The sequence below is a fragment of the Heptranchias perlo genome, chromosome 23 (assembly GCF_035084215.1).
Source record: "Heptranchias perlo isolate sHepPer1 chromosome 23, sHepPer1.hap1, whole genome shotgun sequence".
Taxonomy (NCBI): Eukaryota; Metazoa; Chordata; class Chondrichthyes; order Hexanchiformes; family Hexanchidae; genus Heptranchias; species Heptranchias perlo.
The window spans coordinates 24644545-24662309 of record NC_090347.1 but is presented as its reverse complement, the minus strand read 5'-3'; the positions used below and the strand labels follow the sequence as shown (position 1 = coordinate 24662309).

The following is a 17765-nucleotide window of genomic DNA, read 5'->3' as shown; positions in this document are numbered from 1 at the left end:
TGATCAGTTGATTAGCATCCTATCAGCATCCAAAAATAACAGGAATTTGTATGAATTCTCAAGGATACAGTGTTCACTTTTATTAACTGTAGACAAAATGTCTATTTGGAACAAAATCAAAAGTGTTTTTCCTCTGTCAATAGTCTGTAGTAGTAATGGTAATTTTGGTTTTTTGAACAATACCTTTTGAGATAAAAATGATAGTTTCACTGCAGTGTTCATTTGTCAGGCTTAATTTTTACATTAACATTAACATTTTAAACCTCGTTTTAAGTCAAAAGGATCTCCCCAGTAGTTGTATTCAAGTTATTTTTAACTGAATTGTAAAATACTTATTGATATTGAGCGATCACCCAGAGCTGATTGTTTGAAGGCTGCAACTGTATTTCCTCACTGTTGGGGAAAAAATGCAAAATTCAGGCAGCATTGAGAACTTTAAAAAATAATAATTTGATAGTCCGTGTTTACTTCTATCTTCATGACCATGAGTTTAGTCAATGTGTGATGGAATACACTGGCTATGTTACTTCCAATAAGTACAATGAATTATCATTCAATAAACTTGTAGTGATCACATTGCAGTTGTTAAGAGTTCAGTGTGAATGTCATTCCACATCGCCAGCACAAACTTCAGCTCAGCGTTAGGGAAGAGGATTTTGTGCTTTCCGACTGGTAGCCCTGAACTTCTACTCATCAGGACGGGGAGGGGCAGGGAAGATAATAGGAGTCAGCAAAAAGTGCTACATGAGGAATCATTATGAAGACAAGGCAGCAATGACCATCAGTGGCAGGAGGATACTGGTGATCAGTTCAGGGGAGGCAGAGATATGTTTGGGAGTGGTCAAGGAGGGGCCAGGAGAAATGGAGAACGGGCCAGTGAAGGCCAAGAACGAGTTGAGAGAGATGAACGGCAGGTGAGAAGAGGCAGATATCAGGGGGCTACAATATTGTTGGAAGAGGCTGAGTCCAGCAGGGAGAGGTGGAAAATAGCTGCAATGAGCGAGAAAGGCAAACTTGAGAGAATAATTAGCCTAGAAATTAGAACACACCTAAATTGGGGTACGATCTTAGTACTGTGGTACTGGATTGGATGAGCAGAGAAAGTTGGGTATATTTTCCAATCAGTAGAGCCTGATTTTGGGGCATAAAATGGGCAGAGCAGAGTGGTTTGAAGGGGAGCGGGTAGAGCTAGAAGATAGTGGGTGGAGCTGGTGGTAGGACGCAGTGTGTGGTTCATGAACCGCTACAGGATATTGTCCTGACTCAGCAGTGAATGATCAGAGATTCAGCTAAATGATCAGATAGAGGGAAGAGGTCTCGGCCAGCAGACAGGAATTTGAAGATGTTGTGATGGAGTAGGAAAATGAAAAATTTAAAGTTGCTAAAACCAAAGTTTTACTTTCAAAGGAGACTGAAAAGTTGCAGTTTGCATTTGGAGAAACAGAGATTCCAATAAAACAGCTGGAAAGGGGGGAAAAAAGCTTTTGAAAATGCATTGAAAAGCATTAAAAATAAGGTATTGAAGGAGTCAGCCAAAAGTAACAAGCTCATAAGCAATGCAATGAGCTTGAGAATCAGATTGAAAAAAACAAGATGATATTTTGAATACCAAAGAAGATCAGATTGAAGAATTTTATCATCTACTTACAAAGCAGAAAGAAGCTTTGAAGGAACAGGTCACTGACTTTGAAATACAGAAACATTTCAAAGTCAGTGACCTGTTCCTTCAAAGCTTCTTTCTGCTTTGTTTACATATCACAAGTACTGGAAGAAACACTGAGGAGAACATCTTTAAAACCCCTCCATGCCTCTAAGTAGACTTGAAAATTAACTTAAATATTTCATCAAATGTTGGATTAGCATTTAGCAACTGACTACATTTTAGGTTATTGTTTTGAAACTGATGCCAAGCTCAGCATATAGTTGCCCTAGCAGTATAAGGAAAAGGTTAATCGGACTAACGAGGTCTGATAGTGTGAGGCTGCTATTGATTTTTTTTATATTATGGTAACGTTAGCCTTTAGCCTTTGTTAAGACGTATGATTCTTACTATCTTAAAATAGTTACAAGTATAGAGCAATTCCAAGGTAGTGGCAACTGATTTTTAGAATTAAGAATGATCCTTGCAACATTGGCAGATTCTGACATGAAGTAACCACCTGCTTAATGAGAAAAGTTAATAGGAGAGGTGGGTAAGGAAGGGTCACTAACTTCAGCAGTACAAATACAACACAGGCAGAAAAGCTCCCTTTGTACATTTGCCTGAGGAAGGAGAAAATCTCCGAAAGCTTGTGAATTTAAAATAAAATCGCTGGACTATAACTTGGTGTTGTAAAATTGTTTACAATTGTCAACCCCAGTCCATCACCGGCATCTCCACATCATTTGTACCAAGAAAGAGAGATGGAGATTGCATTCATTAGAAGGAAGGCCTTGAAGCCTTGCTTAAGATAAGTACCTGCCTAAGAAAGACAATAGCCTGGAAAGTTAGGGAGTGTGCTTTCTGTAGTCAAGTTAAGGGAGTTAGAAACAAATGTTTCTGAAGGTCGAGTTATTTTCACCCATGTCAATCATTATAGCATGGATCTGTAGCTGTCGGAACAGAACACAATCAAATCAGTAATGAATGATGCATAATCAAAAACACCTTTTGATGTAACCTTGTAATGTAAAAAGAATTGTCATGTTGTCAAGGTGAGATATAAAAAGATATATATAAAAAGTGGTAGTTTGTAATCAGGATTCGAAAAAGTTTGATCAACCTATTTGCTGAGCTTAGAACTGAAATATGTTTGAGTCCCCAACTATCAGGTATGATTGTAGGTGCTACCTTTTAAGTGTATGTTTAAGTACTATTGCATGTATTGTATGCTTAATAAATCTATGATGCTTGACCTCAACATTTCAAGAACCTTATTGATTTTGAGGAATAGACAGAACAGCTAACCATAAATAAAATCCATCCTCCAACAGTAGTGTCCAGCATAGTAATGCAGCAGCCAACAGAGTATTAGATTGTCCATAGCACAACTTGTTCTGGTGTTAGATTTCACGTTCATGGTCCTGGTGACTTGAGGCACAGTTTTTAAGAAAATAAATGAAAATGAGGTTTGTACAAATTGGAAATCAAAACTGTTCCATTCCTATGTCAAAGCTTATCATGTGAGTTGTATTTAACCATATTTGTGTCCTGTTCAAGCAGAACTGACAGAGCCTCAGCAATTCTCTGTCTTGGGCTCAGTGTTTAGAAGCATGTTTACTGACTGCCATTTGCATCAGTAAGAACACTCAGTACTGAAACATGTAAAGACTGATGGTAGATTTAAGCAGTTTGGTGCACCAAAAAGCTTACTGGAGCATTTACTGTGGTTGCTACAGTCCTGATCTCAGAAAGATACGGTAAGTTTTTCCATCCTTCAGATGAGATGTTAAACTGAGGCCATTCTGCCCTCTTAGGTGGATGTAAAAGATCCCATGACACTATTCAAAGAAGAACAGGGGACTTCTTCCAGTGTCCTGGCCAACACTTGGACATCAACCAACATCACTGAAACAGCTTATCTGGTCATTTACCTCACTGCTGTTTGTGGGACTTTGCTGTACACAAATTGGCTGCTGCATATCCACACATTACAATAGTGACCACACATCAAAAGTAATTAATTGAATGTGAAGTGCTGTGGAACATCCTGAGGTGGTGAAAAGCAAAAAGTGCAAGTTCATTCTTTCTTATTACTGATCCAAAAATTTGTAGAGATCTGCTAGATCTCCTGCCATTTCGCACAGCATGCATATTTTCGGTGCTAAATTAAAAGGGCAGGAAGTTCCCAATAGAATTATAATACTTAAATGAAGTTGTGATTGTCATTTTGACATGCACACAACTTCCCAACATTAGTACCTGCATCACACTGAATGATCAACCCACCCATTATAATGTGTGTCCAAGGCCGCTATGGACTGTATATATAATTTCATTTAAGTAATTAGATTCAGAGGACAATTTTCAGGTTATTTCTGCACCATTTTTCATGAGTTTTTTTTCTGTTGTCAGTTAGGCTTTCAGGAGCCTTTGTAACAATTGCATTGTTGCCTTTTTTTCCAATGGCTGTGGTAGTTTCATAATGGGTTTCTCTGTGAAAATCCCACGTTATCTATGCTTTTTGGAGGAAGAAAATCACCAGAGGAGGGTGCTAGGCAGGTCAGCAGCACCAGACATAGGCTACACCAGAGGTCCACTCCACCCAACTGCCAGTACTCCCACACTACAATCTACAGGTAGAGTGCATACACATCTGTTTGTCGGAAAAACAGTGTTTACAAAAGAAAGCATGACAAAACTTTACCATATGCTTCAACCAGACCCGCAGCCAAAATCCTGCACATGCATGGCACTACTGGTAGCTGTCAAGATCACAACTGACCTTAATTTTTATTTTTCAGGGTCATTTCTGGTTTTCGCTGGGAAAATCAGCAACATGAACCAATCAGCTGCCCATAGACGTGCAAAACAAGTGACCAATGCCTTGGTTGTTCAAGAAGGCAATTTCATCTCCTTTCTCATGGACAACCACTAGCAGCATAAGAAGGCTTTGCAATTTTACAAGGTGGCAGGCTTCTAAAAGCTCTAAGGGGTTACCGATTGTACTCATGGCTCTATATGGTTTCTTGCAAAGTGCCACTACCTATGTGAATAGGAAAGAGCTTCATCCTAAAAGATATTCAGCTTGTTTGTGATCATCAGCATCAGATTATGCAAGGAATTGTTCACTTATCAGGCCTCCAATCTGTGCAGTGAGTGTATGCAAATTAGTGAAAAGAGCTGGCTTTGCCAAATGACCCATGCTACTCTTGTGCCATGCACATGATTCAACTAAAAGGACAAATTAATTGGCCCAATATTGGCATTCTGTGGTTTCAGGAAAGTAACTAATGTAAAATAAAAAAGTCTAGATTCTTTAAAGTGTTGGCATCATGGAAGTGGGATTTTAGATTTATTCTGCATTTATGTTATAGTGGAAGCACCCCCTAACTCCAGTGGCAATACTTAATGGAAATGTAGTAGATAGAAAACCGTCTAAAGAGGTGGTTTCTCTCAGCTGCATATACAAGCAGCTGCCAGATACCATTAGTATGGCAATTTTTAGGCCAGCATTGTGATTTTTGGATTGGATTTACCTTCCCCTCACATTACATGTTACACTTTAAAGTTATGGTCACCAGCACTTCTAGGATTAAGGAAACTGACCTGAAATAACTGAAGTATGTGCAACAAATCACCAACAGGACACTGAAAATGAAATGATCCCAGCAGGACTTTAGTCACAACAACATCTTGCACAGAACAATAACTGACCTAAATAGTACTGACAATTAGTTACATAATGAAAATAACTTAGATCAAACCCATCATAGGAACATAGAACAGGAGTAGGCCATTCAGCTCCTCGTGCCTGCTCCGCCATTTGATAAGATCATGGCTGATCTGTGATCTAACTCCATATACCTGCCTTTGGCCCATATCCCTTAATACCTTATGGTTGCCAAAAAGCTATCTATCTCACATTTAAATTTAGCAATTGAGCTCGTATCAATTGCCGTTTGCGGAAGAGAATTCGAAACTTCTACAACCCTTTGTGTGTAGAAATGTTTTCTAATCTCGCTCCTGAAAGGTCTGGCTCTAATTTTTAGACTGTGCCCCCTACTCCTAAAATCCCCAACCAGCGGAAATAGTTTCTCTCTATCCACCCTATCTGTTCCCCTTAATATCTTAAAAACTTCAATCAGATCACCCCTTAACCTTCGAAACTCTAGAGAATACAACCCCAATTTGTGTAATTATGATGAATGTGGTTAACTTTTTTTGGTTTTATAAAATCTCTACATTCATGAATATGGCTACTGCTCACGGCTTCTTGACAGTAGAAAATGGATTGTGGTTTCAATAAACGACCTCGATACTGACCCATGCTAACTGACTTCTGCACTCGGTAGTGGATGAGACCTGAAACAGCAGCATGTTATCAGCTACCTGATAGCACCTAAATACTGAGCACTTACTATACAGCAAACATTCATTAAAAAAAATATCTGGCAGGTTAAAAAGAAGTAATTCAAAGAAGATGACCTGATTTAAAAAAACATATCATTAACAATTTGCCCAATGCACAATAAATAAGGTACTGTCTTCAAGAGTGACACTAAGCGTACCCTGCAGCCATCTATTCTTTCTCCTTCCCTCTCCTTTTAAATAAACAACCACACAAAAAAAAATTGGCAATTGGTACCCCTTCTGGGAATAGTAGTAGTTTAAAAGAACACCACCACTTTAAAGATTTTTTTAAAAATTCGGTTGTTCATTCCCTTCTTGATTCCCAGATAAACCATGAGTGAGAGATTGAATAATGCAAACAGTTCAAGCTGACATTTCAATCCACTAGTCAAGCATGTTGTGGATTTTGTTAACTCTCAGCCAGGCTGCAACACTCCCTCACAAATGTAGTTCACCAGCTCGGTGGACAGTTGTCTCCCCCTATAGTAATTGCATAACTCTTTTTTAATCATTCAAAGAAAACCAAAACTTGTTGTTCAAAAGCACTCCACACACAAAACACCTACAATTTCCTTACGTTTTCATGGCTTGATGTAGAAAAACAAGGTTCATGACCAATGCAATAGAAATCTTCACGGTTCACATGGCACAGAAAATGATCTGCCTCAGGTCTACATGTCCATCAACGGGTATGAATACCTAAAGGTATCTTTTCAAACTTTCCTATTTTTGTGATATATTGGTGTTGAACATAGAATCATTACAGCACAGAAGAAGGCCATTCAGCCCATTGAGCCTGTGCTGGCTCTTTGTAAGAGTCCCTTTGTAAAGAGGCTCTTTGTAAATTAGTCCCATTCCCCCACTCTTTCCCCGTAGCCCTCCAAATATTTATCCAATTCCTTTTTGAAAGCCACGATTGAATCTGCATCCACCACCATCAGGCAGCGCATTTCAGATCATCATTACTCGCTGCGTAAAAAAGTTTTTCCTCATGTCGCCTTTGGTTCTTTTGCCAATCACCTTAAATCTGTGTCCTCTGGTTCTCGACCATTCCGCCAATGGGAACAGTTTCTCTTTATTTACTTTATCTATACCAGTCATAATTTTAAACACTTCTATCAAATTTCCTCTCAACCTTCTCTGCTTTAAGGAGAATAACCCCAGCTTCTCCAGTCTTTCCACGGAACTGAAGTCCCTCCTCCTGGAACGGTTCTAGTACATCTTTTCTGCACCCTCTCTAAGGCCTTCACATCCTTTCTAAAGTGTGGTGCCCAGAATTGGACACAATACTCCAGTTGTGGCCAAACCAGTGTTTTATAAAGGTTCAACATAACTTCCTTGCTTTTGTATTCTATTCCTCTATTTATAAAGCCCAGGATCCCGTATGCTTTTTTAACCGCTTTCTTAACCTGTCCTGCCACCTTCAAAGATTTGTGCACATATGCCCCCAGGTCTCTCTGTTCCTGCACGCCCTTTAGAATTGTACCATTGGCCTATCACCTCACAGTAGAGACTGAATTGAGTCTACGCAGGTGGGATAAAAACCTTCTCTTCCTCTGCTGATTGTTAAGGTGCCTAAGTAAAATGAATTTGGCCATTTGCAACCCAATGTAAAACTGACTAATATGGCACAAGATTGATAAAGATGCTCCTAAAGCCACATGTATAAAAGGCAATGACTGTTATAATTCAAGGTTGTTTTCTCAGTCTGGCGTTAAAGCATATTGTTTGGGCGGTGTAGAGGGAGCTTTATTTTACATTTAACCGGTAATTTTCAAATTCAGCTGATCACATTTTGTATGCTTATATTGCTAATCTTTGTTTTTAATCCTGGTAAGTGTACTTATTTACCAGCAGTTACTTTGGTCCTCGGCCAAAATCTGTACTTTTTTTATTCATTCATGAGATGTGGGCCTCGCTGGTAAGGCCAGCATTTATTGCCCATCCCTAATTGCCCTTGAGAAGGTGGTGGTGAGCCGCCTTCTTGAACCGCTACAGTCCGTGTGGTGAAGGTTCTCCCACGGTGCTGTTAGGAAGGGAGTTCCAGGATTTTGATCCAGCGACGATGAAGGAACGGCGATATATTTCCAAGTCGGGATAGTGTGTGACTTGGAGGGGAACGTGCAGGTGGTGGTGTTCCCATGTGTCTGCTGCCCTTGTCCTTCTAGGTGGTAGAGGTCGTGGGTCTGGGAGGTGCTACTGAAGAAGCCTTGGCGAGTTGCTGCAGTGCATCCTGTGAATGGTACACACTGCAGCCACAGTGCGCCAGTGGTGGAGGGAGTGAATGTTTAGGGTGGTGGATGGGGTGCCAATCAAGCGAGCTGCTTTGTCCTGGATGGTGTCGAGCTTCTTGAGTGTTGTTGGAGCTGCACTCATCTCGGTAAGTGGAGAGTATTCCATCACACTCCTGACTTGTGCCTTGTAGATGGTGGAAAGGCTTTGGGGAGTTAGGAGGTGAGTCACTCGCCGCAGAATACCCAGCCTCTGAACTGCTCTTGTAGCCACAGAATTTATATGGCTGGTCCAGTTAAGTTTCTGGTCAATGGTAACCCCCAGGATGTTGATGGTGGGGGATTTGGCGATGGTAATGCCGTTGAATGTCAAGGGGAGGTGGTTAGACTCTCTTGTTGGAGGCGGTCATTGCTTGGCATTTGTCTGGCGTGAATGTTACTTGCCACTTATCAGCCCAAGCCTGGATATTGTCCAGGTCTTGCTGCTTGCGGGCACGGACTGCTTCATTATCTGAGCGATTGCAAATGGAACTGAACACTGTGCAATCATCAGCGACCATCCCCATTTCTGACCTTATGATGGAGGGAACGTCATTGATGAAGCAGCTGAAGATGGTTGGGCCTGGAACACTGCCCTGAGGAACTCCTGCAGTAATGTCCTGGGGTTGAGATGATTGGCCTCCAACAACCATTACCATATTCCTTTGTGCTGGGTATGACTCCAGCCACTGGAGAGTTTTCCCCCTGATTCCCATTGACTTCAATTTTACTAAGGTTCCTTGGTGCCACACTCGGTCAAATGCTGCCTTGATGTCAAGGGCAGTCACTCTCACCTCACCGCTGGAAGTCAGCTCTTTTGTCACTTCTTTGGACCAAGGCTGTAATGAGGTCTGGAGCCGAGTGGTCCTGGCGGAACCCAAACTGAACATTGTTGAGCAGGTTATTGGTGAGTAAGTGCCGCTTGATAGCACTGTGAACGACACCTTCCATCACTTTACTGATGATTGAGAGTCAACTGATGGGGCGGTAATTGGCTGGATTGGATTTGTCCTGCTTTTTTGGACAGAACATACCTGGACAATTTTCCACATTGTCGGGTAGATGCCAGTGTTGCAGCTGTACTGAAACAGCTTGGCTAGAGGCACGGCTAGTTCTGGAGCACAAGTCTTCAGCACTACAACCGGGATGTTGTCAGGGCCCATAACCTTTGTTGTATCCAGTGCACTCAGCCGTTTCTTGATATTAAGTAGAGTAAATCGAATTGGCTGAAGACTGGCTTCTGTGATGGTGGGGATATCGGGAGGAGGCCGAGATGGATCATCTACTCGGCACTTCTGGCTGAAGATGGTCGCTTCAGTCTTGTCTTTTGCACTCACGTGCTGGAGTCTGCCATCATCGAGGATGGGGATGTTCACGGAGCCTCATCCTCCCGTTTGTTGTTTAATTGTCCACCACCATTCATGACATTTAATGTTTTGATACAAATAGGCAATTTTCTTACTATGATTAGACATTTTATTCATTGCTGTCAAAAATTTCTTTGTTGATAACTTGGTTCATACTTGATAAAAATGAAACAGAAATAACTACAAAAAACTATTTATTTTTAGTAGACGATTACTTCTTGACTTGCATTATACATTTTGTTTGATGTAAGCACAAGAGTAGCAATGACCACTCCAAGTCCCATACCATCCTGACCTGGTTGTATCACCATTCCTTCATTGTCGCTGGACAAAATTCCTGGAATTCCCTACCCACCACCGTTGTGGAATTTCCATTAGTACAAGGACGGCAGCAGTTCAAGGAGAAGGCCCACCATTAGCATTTCAGGGAAACTAGAAATGGGCAATACATGTAACCTTGCTAGCGTCACCCACATCCTGAGGACAAATGTCAGTATTAACATTAAACTATTGGTGCACACAAAAGTTGTATTTCCAAATGTAACAGAGGGATATTCTCTTCAAAAAGAGTTTTGAACAGGTCCCATTGTTTGGAACAGTCTACATTGAAGAACCATCATTTTCTAGTTTGCAGAACAGGTTGCTCTGTGACTGACCACAGTTTAACACTAAAGAAAGAAATCTTGCTCATAATTGGGACCTTGTTAAGGAAGGACCAGGATTTATTACCCTTTTCACATCCTTTTTAATATCAGAGATTCTGGAATTTGTAACATTGAACACACTCACTGGGATGTTGAGCTGGGAGATGCCATATCATAGCCCACTGTGCCAAACCTTGTCAAAAGTCTTTTCCACTTCTGGGAACTCTGCCAATGTGGAATCTTTCTTGTTAAAGGCTTGGAGAATGTTCTCTGACAGTCATAGGAAGTTGTCATTAATGATTCTTTTTCTCCTGAACCTTGCTTGGCTTGAGTTGAAGAAGTCCATTCCCTCAAGTTGATCTTGATCTTGTATGTGATGTCTCTCTCTAATAGTTTTGTTACGCAGCTGAGCAGGTTGATAAGCCAGTATTTTCTGGGGTCTGTCTTTGCCGAGTTTGTGGACTTTTGTGACCACAGCTGATTTACAGCATCTCTGGAAGCAGCTCAGTGCTAACAACTTGAAGACCTCAGCTGCCTTGCCCATCATCTCGTGATGTCATCCACCCCTGGGGCTTTCTGTCACATGTTCAAAGTTCAGCAGCAATAATTCTCTTTGGTGGATTATCTTTTCCATTGCTGTCAAGCGCAATGTCCAGAGGTTGGATAAGTTCAGGTTGTGTGGTCCACTTCCAGCTGCTGATGAATTCCTTGTGATTTGGTTTGGTGTGAACAATGCAGAAGTGATCTTTGAAGAACTGAGCTTTCTCTGAGTCTGTCTCTGCACTGTTTCCCAGAGAATGCAGAGTCAGTGTTTCTAAAGAAAGAATTTACACTTATACAGCATCTTAATAGGAAGTCCCAAGTGCTTTACAACAAATGGGTTACTTTTGAAGTATAACGATGTGGACAAATGCAGTAGCCTGGTCCCACAAATAACAAATGAATGAATAACCAGTTATTTTGTTTTCGATGGTGTTGGTTGAAGGAGCAATGTTGGTTATAGAGAACTCCCTGCTGTTCTTTGATTAGCGCTATGGGATCTTTTACGCCCACCTATGAGATTTCCCCCTCTCGTGTTTTTCACAAAAAAAATGTTTAACTATAAAATAGCCTTGACAAACACGACCTGTCATGGAGATCAGCTAAGAATTTAAATTCATAATCCAAAGTAAATTAATGTGGATATTTCTGGCTAATTCGCCTATACCTGAATTGTGTTCAAGTCTGATTGTTTTCACTTCAAGTTGCCTATTAGATATATATGAGTGGTAGTGCAGGCTGATACCATGATAACATGTACAGGGGTAAAATCTTCGTCGGTGCATGCATCCTGCCATTGTCTTGTTTCTATGTTGGCTTCCTGTCATCCTGGTAAGGCGAGGTGAGCAACTACTGTCTGGGTTGTTTTGTAGATTTAAATCTTTTAAAACCTGGTTATGGGAAATATTTGCTCTTTTTGGTGGTCTGGTTATAGTTTGCTTCTGGAAATCAATGCCCTCTAGAAAATTACGGAGGCATGCTTAGTTGCCAGCAGTATTATACGGTGTTGTTTGCTTCACAGAGTAACTGGACGGGGTTGTCACTCATCTGACATGCGGATTCACGCTGTAGAATTGTGCAGTGTCACGTGCAGCCATGTGGTTCGTGTGTTACTCCCTTAAATCGGCCTGCTCATCGACCTAAATTAATTAATAATTCAAAACTTAATAAAATACTTTATTTATTTGTATGGAAGAGTTTGGAAAAAAAAAAGAAAATAAAATGCCAAAAGGGGGCGCTGCGAAAACATTTTGCAATTTATTATATAAAAAAATCATTGGCGTTCCGCTAGGTGGTATAGAGATGACCTTATTAACAAATTAAATGAGCAGAGTCAGAGGGACAGGGCACGCCGTGACTTTCGGATAAACTAGCGAAAAGGCTGAAGACAGTGTGCATTTTCAATATTGAAAAGAAATGTTATACAGATCTTCCCCTCTCGCAACAGATTTAAGTTGTGAAAGAGTCCTGAATATGGTACAATGTATGTGTGCGCACATCAACATGAGTTGGACCAGAAGTCCGACTCATGTTGAAGTCTGAATTTTCTTAACAGCGGTAACAGGGGCTCGGTTACTTCAACTGATACTCCGAGTACTGCGAAATAATACCTTCTGTCATTTACCATTTCCCTCAACTGTAGCGTTTACCGACGGTGGAATCCCTATTCCACTACTGAATGCAAAGTTCCCAATGCATACACCTGATTTAACCGACCGGTTGGCTATTGGGTGAGCGAATGGGAACTCCTCTAACTTCGGCCAACTCCTGCCTCGGGACAGAGTACTTTATTTGTCCAGTTACACTAACGTGCATTCTCTGGCGTTATTCTGGTGGAACTGTAATTAGTAAAGGGCGATGTACTTCGAGTTAAATGTCTAAACTCCCGAACTGTCACAGACTAATCTGCTTTTATAGAATATACATCTCCATAATAATCTGAACTCGAATTCAATGTGAAAACCTTACACATTCGCCGCTGGCCGCTGATCGCTCTCTTCAACTGTACAATCTCGTTTGGCGAGTTTTGTTCAATTTCATGTTAATCTATATAATTTATTAAAACTATAGACAAGGGGCTTATTTTTAGAAACTCCTGGTAAAATCGGTGCTGTTTTTTTATTCTCACACTACATAGAGGATTTAAATCCCAAGGCTGCCATCATTTTCAGGATGGAACATTTTACGTGTTTCGGATTAATTTTCTAGTTGTCTCCCGCATCCTACATATTCGGTTGTTAACTGTATGGGATGTTTCATACATCTCCGGCTACCTCCCAATTGCCCTTCGATCATTGGACCTGTTTTTGAGTTTTATTGATGATGTTTTTCATAAGAGAATTTCAGTTGTCACACGAACAGAAAATGAATTTGAAGAACGGTATATTTGGTGTAAAGTGTGTGGTCACAGGATGGAAAGGTGAGCTGTCGAACCCATGGGGAAAAAAAGACAAATACGCCGACTCCAAGTGGACTACATAACCAAACACAGTAAACTGTTCGGGATAAAGTCTTTATTTATTGTAGTTTTTATAAAATAAATACAAAAGAATGTGCATTCTGAGTAACAGTCTAACATCCAGATCAGAGAACATGAAAGTGCAAATGAATGTAACCTCCATTAGCAAACTTAATGGTGATGATTTGGACTCTGTAAACAAAACTTCCAGGGTACACGGTCAGTGCAGATCAAGGACAAACTATATATCTCAAACACCTAGTGGTTAGATCAATGCAGATACAGCTGACACACTGACATGTACTTGCTATGGGATTTACCTTAATGCATACATCAATTGTTCCGCTTACTGAATAAACATCAGCATTTTCATTAAAATCAAAATTCAGCGCAATTAATAGTAACAGAAATAAAGAGATTGGTTTAGACGGGCTCCGAATGCTCTCGTTCAGGTTTTCTTAGCACCGTAATAAGTTCGGTTGCACATTTTGGAGACTGATTCTTTCAAACGCAGGGCCGTTCTGACCGGTTTACAAACCAGTGAAAAAGTTAACAGTCTTTTTGATCGGATCAATCGAAAGGCATAGCCTGTTCAGCCGGAGTTTAGGTTTAGGAGATGCTGCAACTGTTGGTTTTGTTCATGGGAGGTCGGGAATTGTTCTCTGTTGGGAAAGTTTCTCGTCTCCTCCTCAAAGCTGGACTCAGACGGCTCGGTAAGTTTGCCTGCTGCAGGAGTTCTCGGAAAACTGCCACAACATTGGCGTTGTCCTTGGCCGAGGATTCCAGATAACGGTGATTCCACTCCAGTTCCACCAGTGACATGATATCTTCACTCGACACTTGTTTGTCACTTACGTTGTCGGTCTTGTTGCCTATCACAACAATCGGGCTGTATTTATCTTCCTTGATGTCGAGGATCTCATCTCGCAGGCTTTTCACAGCTTCGAAGGATTCGGCATTGTCTATGGCGTAGACCAGGGCGAAAGCATCACTGCTCTGGATGGAGAGCTTCCTCATGGCCGGGAACGAGTAGCTTCCGCTGGTGTCCATGATCTCGATTTTGATCTTCATTGCCCCCACATCGTACTCTTTGCTGTGAAGCTCATCCACTGTCCTCTTGTACTTCGATTCAAAGGTGTCGAGTAAAAATCTCCGGATCAGCGAAGTCTTGCCCACTCCAGCTGCCCCAAGGAACACCAAACGGACCTGGTTTCTTTCTTTCACAACGAGAGACATAATTGCGTCTATTTCTCCTTCGGACTTTTGCAAACTCTTCAACTAATTCAAACTTGGTGTTCTGGTAGAATGGCTAAGAATTTTTCTTTTGATGGAGATGAAATGTTTTAGAGGGTTTCTGTATTTCACTCTGTCTGAATAGAAGGAGCAGCACCTGTGTGGATAACAAGGTAAGTTCGAGCTCAGACTCTCGGTCTGCCCGTTCCGCCTTTATTAAGCATCCTGCCACGATGACGCTGGCCATTGCCAGCCGTGCTCCAATCAGACTGTCACAGGCAAATTAGCAGCATAATAAATAGCCTCCAGTTGCACAGCAGCAGAGTTCCCTGGTCGAGTCACCGTGATAGAACTGGCTGTAATGTGTGTGAACATTGATTTAGGTACGTGCTCCATGAAGTGTGCAATATGTTGTCGCATAGACCACAACTTAGAATTTACAGTTTGTTAAAAGACAGTGGCAGGTGGAGGAGTGCGACAGTTTCAGAAAACATGAAAGGGAAGTTTAAGAAGTTCAACAGTGTCACCTCAACCTGGCTGTTACTTCTGGAGTGTGTTTCAAGTACTATTTTAACCTAATTCAGTGACATCGTTGTACTGTTTTGTCTTGATGACAAACGACCGTCGTTTTTCGTCATTGCTTACGCCAAGGAACAGGAGTAGGCCATTCAGCTCCTACAGCCTGTTCCACCGTTCAATTAGATCATGGCTGATCTGCATCTCAACCTCTTTTACCTGCATTTGCTCCATATCCCTTGATACCCTTACCTAGTAAAAATCTATCCATCTAATCTTACAAGCTTCAATTAACCCAGCATTCACAGCCTGTTGGGGTGAGTTTTCCAGATTTCCACTACCCTTTGTGAAGAAATGCTTCCTAATTTCACTCCTGAATGGCCTTGCACTAACTTTAAGATTATGCCTCCTTGTTCTGGATTCCCCAATCAGAGAAAATAGTTTACCCTATTAAATCCTTTTATCATTTTAAACACCTTGATTGGATCACCTCTCAGTCTTGTAAACTCAAGTGAATACAAGCCAAGTTTATGTCCTCATAATTCAAGTTTACACTGTCAACCCTTCATTTATAAGGGGAGATGAGTAACTTAATTAAGAGCTTTAAAGTGTCACCTATATTAGTAATAAATAATCCTTAATTGTAATGTAAATGATTTCATCTTCTGTTAATCAAATTGTGCAAGAACATAATCAGTGTAGAATAAGGAATGTGTAATTTGATCCACTCATGATTGGGGACCTTGAGTATGGTTATATTGCCACTTTCATATCAATGTGAAACTGTTTTGAGTGTGCATTGATACAAAAGCGAGAGCATAATTCAGGAGCCAGGTTGGTACTCTGACTCCTAAGTACACTGAAGTCAGGACGTGTGAGTGTACCTACTAGAGGTCGGACTTTATCCCGGGTATGGTATAACCGCAGCTTGGTGCAAAGATGCATTTGAAAAGTGTTTGAATGTGCCATTGAATCTCCCTGGGAACTTGAAAAATAAGTTTATAAATCAACTAAATACTAGGAGAAAGCAAACCTGTGCTCTCCAACCATGAAAAATTACAAGCCAGGGGGCAGACCTTTTTTCATGCATCCAAATATGGGATTAGATTAGACTGGGCTTGATGGCCGGCGCGGACACGATGGGCCGAAGGGCCTCTATCCGTGCTGTATAACTCTATGACTCTATGACTCAAATATGTATGCACAGTGCTCCTCTGCCACCAACATTTGAGCAATCTGCAGTGAGGTGCCCCTGTCAGTATAACTTGTATCTACTTTGCTGAGGGTCACACTCTACAGATATTTATCTGTTGTGTAACAACAATCTTTAATATTTCAAGCATATAATCTGCAACTGGTAAATTATTAGGTGCACTATCTAATGATACATTTATGGTTATATAAATTATTGAATAAATTGAAGTGTACCTTGAGATTTGCTACTCAGCTAGACTTACTTCTCATGATCCAACGCTGATGATACACTTTGGCATTCAGTCACGATCTTTCTAATTGAAAAGTCTGAGTTTACATAGGAAAAGGAGTAGGCCATTCAGTGTCTCGAGCCTGTTCCACCATTCAATTAGATCGTGGCTGATCGGCACCTCAATTCCATTTACCTGCCTTTGATCTATATCCCTTAATACACTTGTCTAATAAAAATCTGTCAATCTGTCTTGAAAATTTCAATTGGCCCAGCATCCACAGCCTTTTGGGGAGAGAATTCCACATTTCCACTACCCTGTGTGGAAAAAGTGCTTCCTGATTTCACTTCTGAATGGCCTAGCTCTAATTTAAGATAATGCCCCATTGTTCTGGATTCACTCACCAGAGGAAATAACTTCTCTGTATCTACTCTATCGAATCCTTTTATCATTTTAAGCACTTCAATTAGATCACCCCTCAACCTTCTACACTCAAGGGAATATAACCCAAGTTTATACAACTTCTCATATTTTAACCCTTTAAGCCTTGGTATCATTCTGGTGAATCTGTGTTGTACCCCCTATCCTGCCTGAGGTGTGGTGCCCAAAACTGAGCACAATACTCGAGTTGGGGTCTGACCAAAGCTCTACAACTGAAGCATAACTTCCTTCCCTTTGTATTCCAACCCCTTTGAGATAACAGCCTTTTTGATTACTTTCTATACCAGTGCACTAGCTTTTAGGGATTCGTGAACCTGGACACTCGAATCCCTTTTGCTGCTCCACAGTTTCTTGCCATTAAGAAAATATTCCAATTTGTCTTTCTTGGATCCAAAGTGGTTTACCTCATCCTTCCCCACATTGAACTCCATCTCCCACAGTTTTACCCACTCACATAATCTGTGTCCCTTTGTAACTTCCTGCTCCTATCTACACAACTTACTGTGCTTCCTAATTTAGTGTCATCTGCAAACTTGGATATTCAACTCGTTCTTCATTCATCCAACTCATTGATATATATGGTGAAAAGCTGAGGCCCCAGTAAAGAACCCTTGGAAACACTACTTGTCACATTCCATCAATCAGAGCACTTTCCCTTTATCCCTACTCTCTGTCTCCTACCTCCCAATCAATTACCAACCCATGTCACAAGGTTATCTCCAATTCCATGCACTCTCATTTTTGCTAAGAATCACTAGTGTAAAACCTTATCAAATACCTTCTGGAAGTCCATATAGACAACATCTATAGACACTCCACT

The 17765-nt window shown here is 41.0% G+C and overlaps 1 protein-coding gene and 1 pseudogene across 1 annotated transcript; one reads left to right on the top strand and one right to left on the bottom strand.

Annotated features, from left to right (window-relative positions):
* Positions 1-744: 744 nt before the first annotated feature.
* On the top strand, positions 745-1818 carry LOC137341454 (spermatogenesis-associated protein 24 pseudogene; annotated as a pseudogene).
* An 11561-nt stretch (positions 1819-13379) lies between these two features.
* On the bottom strand, positions 13380-14734 carry rasd4 (rasd family member 4). Its single transcript, XM_068004514.1, has one exon. The coding sequence runs from the start codon at positions 14565-14567 to the stop codon at positions 13941-13943; it is 627 nt and encodes a 208-aa protein (XP_067860615.1). The 5' UTR covers positions 14568-14734; the 3' UTR covers positions 13380-13940.
* Positions 14735-17765: the final 3031 nt, after the last annotated feature.